General features: G+C 37.3%; 1 protein-coding gene across 3 annotated transcripts in view; it reads left to right on the top strand.

Annotated features, from left to right (window-relative positions):
• Window positions 1-9,314, top strand: part of CKAP5 (cytoskeleton associated protein 5) — a 106,056-nt gene that overhangs the window by 35,274 nt on the left and 61,468 nt on the right. For 2 of the 3 annotated variants that reach the window (XM_010842362.1, XM_010842360.1), the window contains exons 2-4: window positions 4,553-4,646; window positions 5,145-5,338; window positions 7,125-7,331. In XM_010842362.1, coding sequence (XP_010840664.1) covers window positions 4,590-4,646; window positions 5,145-5,338; window positions 7,125-7,331 — 458 coding nt within the window. In that variant the 5' untranslated portion in view covers window positions 4,553-4,589. The remainder of the gene's footprint in view (window positions 1-4,552; window positions 4,647-5,144; window positions 5,339-7,124; window positions 7,332-9,314) is intronic. The other variant, XM_010842361.1, reaches the window with a different exon arrangement.

Here is a 9,314-nt window from a genome sequence, read left to right as displayed (position 1 = left end):
CCCCGCCAGCAGGCATTAACTGGTCATTTTATGTATCCGGCACTATACATGGTGGACTAAGGTCCTATGGATTCTGATTTCTACACTTAAAACATCTAAACTCTAACCTGGGGCTCTTCTCACTACACTCTTCCTCAGTACTCTTCATCCCCCTCTTGTGTGTGTTACTCAGTCGTGTCCAACTCTGCGATCCCATGGACTGTAGCCTGCCAGGCTCCTCTGTCCATGGAATTCTCCAGGCCAGAATACTGGCGTGTGTAGCCATTCCCTTCTCCAGAGGATCTTCCAGACCCAGGGGTCAAACCCAGGTCTCCCACATTGCAGCAGATTCTTTACCATTTGAGCCACACAGATAACTCCTAACTAAATTTTTATCTCCAGACCAGTTCTCTCTCTTGAGCACCAGGCTTGAATCTCCAACTGCTTTCCACATCTGCCCTTGTCTAATGAACATCTCAAACACAGCTTGTCCAAAGCTTCATCTTTATCCTGATCTTAGACTCCTACAGTCACTCAATAAAGACAGTCCTTGACATTCTTTATGTCTCTAAAATCCATTCCCTTTTCTTTACCTGCGTTGCTGCTGTTCTTAGTTCCAGGTTATCATCATCCTTCATTTAGATTAGTTTTCTGATTTCCCTCCGTTGTTACTGCCTTCTAAGACATTCTTTATATTGCTTTTATATTTACATTATATAGTTTGAAAAATAAGAATTTGATACCTTATGAAATTTTCTTGTTTATAGTCCTTCAATCAAAGTCTCCTGCCTTTGGAATAAAGTCCAAATTTCTTAACATCACTTACAAGACCTTCCAGGGTCTGATCTAGACTACCTTCTAGCCTTACTCTGTCTTCCCTTACTTTTCTTGTTGTATTTTATACATTAGCCTCACTCAACATTGTTCAGTTCCTCAGACCACCATAATAAAAGAAGTTAGAATAGATGCTATGGCAGTTTCTAAACACTTATCTCTGTTTTTATACTTATCTTGGAATGATAAAGTTTTGTACCAGCACAAGTCTTTCGACCACAATTTTAGTAGATTTAAACTATGTTATACCACATGGGTGAATTTTACAAATGAAACATTGAATGAAAAAGGCAAGTTATACAACAGTATAACATTTTCTAAGGCTCACAAGCAAGCAAATTTTGTTTAGGAGTATGTGACTGACCACAGCATAGAACCATGCAAACTTCAGGAAAGTACTTCTTTGGGAAGAAGGATGAGGGTAGGAAAGAGTTGCACTGGTGCAATAATATTGATAGAGTTCTAATTTTTAATTTGGATGGTAGGTCAGTGTATCAATTTTACTGTAATGCCTCCTAACACATATATTGTATATCATCTTAGATATGTAAAAAATTAAATTCTAAAATTAATTTTAAAATTAATTATGGAGAAAAATTAGTGAAGTCCTTTTTTTCTTAGTATATTAATCTGGGAAAAGATAAAGACAGAGCAAGAGTCTTCAGTGTCACATGAATACACAAAATACCGTATCTATTATTTCAGTGCCTGGGAAAGTTTTGGTACGAACCAAGCCTTTCCTTTGAATGGAAAGCAACAAAATCATAAAGCAGTAGTTTTTTAAGCTGAGGCTACGAAGTGGTAGAAGCCGTTTCAGGAAACAGCACAGTGCCAACAGTATTTTACATGGTACGGTTAGGTTGGGTCACCTTTTTCTTCATGTTTCAAAAAGAAACCAACAAGAAAAAAAAGTATGCAGTGAATTGATAGAATACCAACAATTGAATGTTGTTCACATTCTCTTGGTTGGAAAACGCTTTAAAAGCTCTCATTGACTGGTTCTCTTTGAAAATCAGTCAGATAGGAAAGATTGCTTTTGCAGCCCAAACTTGTGCCAAGAAGATAACGTTAGAGGTTTTTAACCCACGGTTGCATGTTAGAATCACCTGGGAACTTAAAAAAAATGTTTTTATTGATGTGAAATTCGTGTAACATAAAGTCAGCCATTTTAAGTGAACAATTCGGTGGTATTTTACACATTCACAATGTAGTGCAACCACCGTCTCTGTCTAGTCCTGACACAGGAACGTTTCCATCACATCACAGTAAAACTACTTATCCAGTAAGCAGTTTCTCCCCATTCTTCCTCTCTCCGAAACCCCGGGCAACCACTAATCTGAATCTGTCTCTGTGGATTGATACATTCTGGATATTTCCTATGCGTGGAATCGTGTGACCTCAGACCTTTCATGTTTGGCTTCCTTCGCTTAGCGTCGTGTGTGTGAGGTTCGTCCATGTTGTAACGTGTATCAGTAAGTACTTCCTTCTCACCGAAGGCTGAGTAACGGTCCGTTGTATGTCCGTATCAGTTTATTTATTCATCCACCAGTGGACATTCGGGCTAACTTTTGGCATGTTCATGTACTTGTTGGAGTAGCTGCTTTCAGCACTTTCAGCTCTTTTAGGTGCTGTATAATATATCCAGTGAATATGTCACTGTTCATTCTCCTTCTGATGAATGTGTAAGGTGTTTTCAACACTGGACTTTGATAGCCACCGTCGCTGTAAGTGTCTTCTGGTGCATCTGCAGTTGGTGTCAGTTTCTAGGGTGTGCACCTAGCAATGGAGTTGCCAGACAGTAGAGAATGTGCGTTTTCAAGTTAAATAACATAATACTGTTCTCCAAACTCCTGTATCTTCTCACTGTTGCTTTATTAGCCTTCTCAAAGATTCTCTGACTCCTACTCTAAAACTCAGTGCTGTTGTTTCACAGAGTCTTGGGGACTTTGAAGAGACGTCTTAATGGAAGTTTCATTTACTCTAATAAACTTTTACAATTCAATCTCTAATATTTTTTCCTGGGATATTTCCTGCATTTAAATGGGAGGCAACAAGTTGCAAAGGAAGAATCTTAGTGTGAGCTGCTGCCTGCCAGTTTTGTTGTTTTTGGCAAATTCTTGAATCTTTGTGAGCCTAGTGTTTAAAGTGGGAAGAATATTTTTCTTTCGTGTAGTTGTTGTTAGTATAATGTTGTTAGTATAAAATCCACAATTTTAAAAAGTACTTTTCACAGTGCCTGACTCATAGCAGACAGTATCAAGGCATATATTCAAGTTTAAATAAATATTGATTGAAGACATATTTTATGTCAGACGTGGCCTGAGGACAGAGAGATAAACAAGATCTCTTTTGTGTTATTTATAATATTGAAAAATTTGAGACGATTTAAATGTCCACTGTTAGAATTGGTAATTATGGTACATTCATAAAATGCAGTGCATTTAGACTTTAACTCAAACAGTAAGGAATCTGCCTGTGAGGCAGGAGACCAGGGTTCGATACATGGGTTGGGAAGTTCCTCTGGAGAAGGGAATGGTGATCCACTCCAGTATTCTTGCCTGGAGAATTCCACGGACAGAGAAGCCTGGCGGGCTACAGTCCCTGGGGTCTCGAAGAGCTGGACATGACTGAAACACTAACACACACATAAAGTGCAATGCCACCTTTAAACATCATGTTCTCAAATATGAGGAGATGTTTGTGACCATGTAAGAAAAAAATTACAAGAAGATTAGCCCTTTTTCGTATAATTTATACACTGCATGTACATTGAAAGAAATCTAGAAAGATTCAAGTGGATACATGTCAGTGTTCATCATGGTTACTAATTGGTGTGAAATTGTGTTTTAATACTTTCCTTCTTTATCTATTTTCTGTACTTTGGAGATTTTCTACAGCTGTGTTATCTAAATGAATAGCATAAAATTGTTAAAGGAATGTTGACTATAAACCTCACTAACTAAAAAATGATTTAATGTTTATGAAGAATTAGTTTATTGGGGGATTTAATTTTTTGCTAGTTTATATTTTGTTGTTGTTCTGTCAGTCGTGTCTGACTCTTTGCTGTCCCACGGACTGTAACACTCCTGACTCCTCTGTCGTCCACTACCTCTTGGAGTTTTCTTAATTTCATGGCCGTTGAGTTGGTGATGCTCTCCAACTCTCATCCTCTGCCACACCCTTCTCCTTTCCCAGTGTCTCAGACTTCAATCTTTCCCAGCATCAGCGTCTTTTCATTGAGTCAGCTCTTCACATCAGTGGCTGAAGTATTGGAGCTTCAGCATCAGTCCTTCAATGAATATTCAGGGTTTATTTCCTTTAGTTTATATAGACATATTTATTTACCAGGATTAGGTAGAGAGCTAGGTAGCATTGAGGTTTTTTTCATGTTGCTTATTTGCCTTACGGAATTTTGAATTAAAAGTATGATTTATCTTTGAAACTTTTCTTGCCTTTTTTAAAAGGCCAAATAGTTTAGCTCTTCTGTTTTATTCTAGCTTTGTCACAGATCTAAGAAGTTCTCATTTGGGAAAATACATATAAGCATCTTTTTAAAAAAATAGTATCTGTCCTTTCTATTTATTTAGATTTTTATTAATTTTTTGTTTACTTTTTAAATGTTCTATTAATAGAATTAAATGGGCATTTGACGGAAGAATGAGATTCTTTTGTTGGTGTGTGCTTGATAAAAGAGAGCTTGGTTGCTAGAGTTAATGGATTCCGATGTTTATCTGACCAGGAATTACTCTTAATTCTAAGGAGAAACTGGAAGCACGATGGGAGATGACAGTGAGTGGATGAAACTGCCGGTTGATCAGAAATGTGAACACAAGGTAAGACTGTTCTGGAACTCAAATTTTACTGTCATTGGCTTGTTTTGTCAGCAGTTATACTGCATAGTGTAGTATAAAGCTGCTGAATGATTACACAATACAACCAGAAAAACAGCCTGCTTTGGAGATTGGACACTTTGAGTAGGAAACTGTCTCATGTTTGAATCGTTACCTCTTTAATGTCCTGTTACAAAGAAATAATGACTAATACTTGGATACAAAGTGTGATACATTTATAGTGGCCAGTTTATGAATTCTAGAAGGCTTTGGTAGAATAGCATTAATATTAAACACAAGAAAAAGTTTATTAGCTAATCTTTAAAAAGAAAGAAAATCAACTGTCTGGATTTCTTAAGCTTCGTTTTTGTTTCTAATCTGGGATCCTTTGTTCAAATTACCTGGTATAAGATAGTCACCACCACCCCCACCCCCAATAGTAGATGATAATATCAGTAAATTTTGTTTTGTTTCAGTTGTTTCAAAATACTTTTCTTTTAGCTGTGGAAAGCAAGGTTAAGTGGGTATGAAGAAGCCCTGAAGATCTTCCAGAAAATAAAAGATGAAAAGAGCCCAGAATGGTCCAAATTTTTAGGATTGATCAAAAAGTTTGTGACGGATTCCAATGCAGTGGTTCAGTTGAAAGGATTAGAAGCTGCACTTGTTTATGTTGAAAATGCCCATGTAGCAGGAAAGTAAGTACTTTCTTTCCAACTTTCTGGTAAAAACCCCTGTCTGGTGCTACATGGATTAATTATGTATTTTTATGGATCACTGTGCTTAGCACTTTTGGAGGATATTCATTTCTTAACTTTCATAGCTCCTTGACCCTTGTTTCTCATTCAGTCTTTATCTGCTCTCAGAAGTATAAATGGTACATGAGATCTTTAGAGAGGAGCAAATTAGAAATCAGACACTTGAGTTTTTTCCTTAGGGTTTGATGAGCAAGTGATTCTCTCCTGCTGAGATTTTTGTATGAGAATTACTCTTAAGAGGAAAAATTTTTAGAAGAAACTGAGGTGGTTAGTAAACGCATCAGAATTTCACTGAAAACATTTGAGCATTACTAAAATCTTTTTCTTAACAATGGTTCCAGGCTGCGTCATCTTAGAGTCACATCTTTCTCCCTATGGTCATTAGACATTTTTCTCTCTTAGGAGAGGTAAGTTACAACCTCTGTAACTCCGAGTTTGTTGGTTGATAGATGTATCTAGTCACTCCAGTCTCCCATACCTCATAAACATGACTTTTCTAACACTAGTCTTTATGTCATTGAAAGGAGTCCTCCATACTGAAAAAAAACGGGGACCCTTGACCTAATTGCACAAGAAATATGTATATCCATCCCTCAGTGTCTCCAGGGGAATTATTTCCAGGACAAAACTCCATACCCCCCCATGCCTTAGGATATAGCAAAATTACAGATGTTCAAGTCCCTTACATGAAATGGCCTAATATTTGCATATGACATATAGCCCACATCCATCTTCCATCTCTAGGTTACTCTTAATACCTGACACAGTATAAATACTATGTAATCAGTTGTTAACTACAATGTAAATGATGTGTAAGTAGTTGCTGGCTGCATGGCTCTTGCTTTTTGGAACTTTCCAGAATTTTTTTATCCAAATATTTTTGACCTGAATTCAGTTGAATCCACAGGTGAAGAACCCATGGATAAAGAAGACACCAGTATAGATAAAGAAGACACCAATATGTACTTGACTCACCTCAAAATTTATACCTAGAAAGACAGTCATTAATTTGACAGTTTTGTTAACCAGCATCACCAACTTTCCCTTGCCATCAGTGAGACAGTTGCTTTTTTAATTTCATTTTTCTTCTGATACTAGATACTTTTTGATAAATGCTGTGTGTGATCCAAACCCACTCAGTTTCTCTAATTTCCAGCAGTACAGGTTTCATTTAATTTAGAAGAGACTCAAAGCAATAAAGATACTGTAAAGTCTTGCCAAGGAGTCAGGAGCAGCCTTTTGTTATTAAAGGTGCATATCCATTCCTTCTGTGAAGAAATTCTCTGTCCTAAAAAGTGTTTAAAATGACTTTTAAAATTTTTCCAAAAAAAGCAAGAACTCTGTTATCTTATTTTTATAAAATATATGTGTATCTGTTTATATGTGCATATAGAAAAGTCTAGAAGGATGGATACCATAAAGTTGAAAGTAGTTTTCTCTGGGTAGTGAGTGAGATTTCAAGGTATTTTTGCTTTCTTATTTAAATTTCTTCACTGTATAAATAGAAACTGATCTGCTGTGACATGTCTTAATGGAAATAGTTTGCATAAGTTTTTTTTTTTAATGTTCTTGAATATAAATGTTTAGAGTCTCATTTACGTTATTTCTAAGTGTTTTTTTAAAAAAGTATTTGTTTCCCCCACTTTGCATGAGCCTTTCCAGCTCTTTCCACTCACGTGTGCTTTTATGAGCATGGTTGCTATTGTTTGTAATCTATATGTTACAGAACCACGGGAGAGGTTGTGTCAGGTGTTGTAAGTAAAGTATTCAACCAACCCAAAGCCAAAGCCAAGGAGCTAGGCATGGAGATTTGTCTAATGTACATAGAGATTGAGAAAGGAGAAGCTGTACAAGAGGAGCTGCTGAAAGGCCTGGACAATAAGAACCCCAAGATCGTTGTGGCCTGTATAGAGACACTGAGGAAAGCCTTAAGGTAAGACCTTTTCTTTTTGCTTCGATTCTGTTGACTATAATCTCTCAATTGAGTTTGGCTACCTGGTTTAAACAGAAATGAAAACTGTTGGGGTTGACTTGGCAGGCCATACTAACCAGAAAAGTGACCTGAAAAAACCAGAGCCATTCTTTAGGCTTGATACTTTGTAGTCAGTAATTTTAGCCTTGAAGTGTGTTGCATAGTTAATTTATCTAAATCTCTTTCTAAGGAAGATGAATGGGGTATATTTCTGACCTGTTTTAAGATTATGAATTGACTTTTTCCTGGAAAAGCACTCCTCAGGGTATTTAACAGCTCTTTTTCTCTTATCCTCAAGCATAAATGTATGTACTTTGAAATGCTGGCTAAAGACATAGTTGTTGGCTAAAGCAACCTTCATTTATGTGCTTTTAAAATAGAAGGAAATGCTGTGTGCTTTTAAACAGAGGCATAGCAACAGAAATAGGAAATAACTTTTATGTAATACGTTATTTTCAACCCTAGGATTTCATGTTGTTTGACAGTGAAGTTTTTCATGAATGGGATCTCTTTCAGGAACAAGCGGCTGTAATTTTCTATGGAAGTCTGAATTAGACAAACCACTAGTTTGTTCTTATCTCGCAGTCCTTCTCGTCTGATATCCTGTCCCCAATACATCTACATGTGATACTTCAGAAAGCAGCTCTCGTGAAATCCTAAATGTGTGACCTATGGGTGTGAAGATCTTCCCAATTCAGTTCTCTTTTGATTTTGTATATGACCTATTTCTTGCAGAATATGCTTCCTTTGGTGTTTATCTTACATGAAAATATCAAAATTCTTAAATTTGTTAAGCTGTCTTCAGTTTATAAGTCTGTAAACTTTGTCTTTCACTTCGTTCATAACGTTCTTTCATAAAATTTGGCTTTTACTTAGATTCTTTTGTGATAAAATTTTCCTCATTCCTAACCTATAATAGTGTAATAGATATACTATCATTTTAGAAATTTAGTGACTTGATGCATTGTCAAGATTGAGTGAGTGAATTGGACACAACTCTTTGCGACCTCGTGGACTGTAGCCCACCAGGCTCCTCCGTCCATGGGATTTTCCAGGCAAGAATACTGGAGTGGGTTGCCATTTCCTTCTCCAAGAGATCTTCCCGACCTAAGGATTGAACCCAGGTCTCCCGCATTGTAGGCGGACACTTTACCGTCTGAGCCACCAGGGAAGTCAGTTCTATCCTTAGTAATTGGTTTCTTAATAAAAGATATATATATATATATATATATATATATATATATCATACTATATTCTACCTTAAAATTAAAAGTTTCTAATCTGGAATTCTGTAAACTCTGGCTATTTCATTTTTAAGCTGACTGGGAGAATAAAGGTAGGGAAAAAAAACAAGTTAGGTAATCTTTCTTATGTTTTCCTAATAGATGTTGTTTATTCCCATCCCTCTATGGTTCTGTATTTATTCTAAAGCATCTCAGAATCTATAGTAGAACTACTAGATAGCTCTCTGGGACTTTATGGAACCTTCGGGCCAAACTGTTCAGTCCTTGGTTCCAGAGCTTCCTCAAGCTGTCTATGTTAGCTTTCAGTCAGTTCAGTTCAGTTCAGTCTCTCAGTTGTGTCCGACTCTTTGCGACCGCATGAATCGCAGCGTGCCAGGCCTCCCTGTCCATCACCAACTCCCAGAGTTCACCCAGACCCACGTCCATCAAGTCAGTGATGCCATCCAGCCATCTCATCCTCTGTCGTCCCCTTCTCCTCCTGCTCCTAATCCCTCCCAGCATCAGAGTCTTTTCCAATGAGTCAACTCTTTGCATGAGGTGGCCAAAGTACTGGAGTTTCAGCTTTAGCATTATTCCTTCCAAAGAACACTCAGGGCTGATCTCCTTCAGAATGGACTGGTTGGATCTCCTTGCAGTCCAAGGGACTCTCAAGAGTCTTCTCCAGCACCACAGTTCAAAAGCATCAATTCTTTGGCGCTCA

Source organism: Bison bison, unplaced genomic scaffold (assembly GCF_000754665.1).
Source record: "Bison bison bison isolate TAMUID 2011002044 unplaced genomic scaffold, Bison_UMD1.0 scf7180017864178, whole genome shotgun sequence".
Taxonomy (NCBI): domain Eukaryota; kingdom Metazoa; phylum Chordata; class Mammalia; order Artiodactyla; family Bovidae; genus Bison; species Bison bison.
This window is presented reverse-complemented; position numbering and strand designations above follow the sequence as displayed.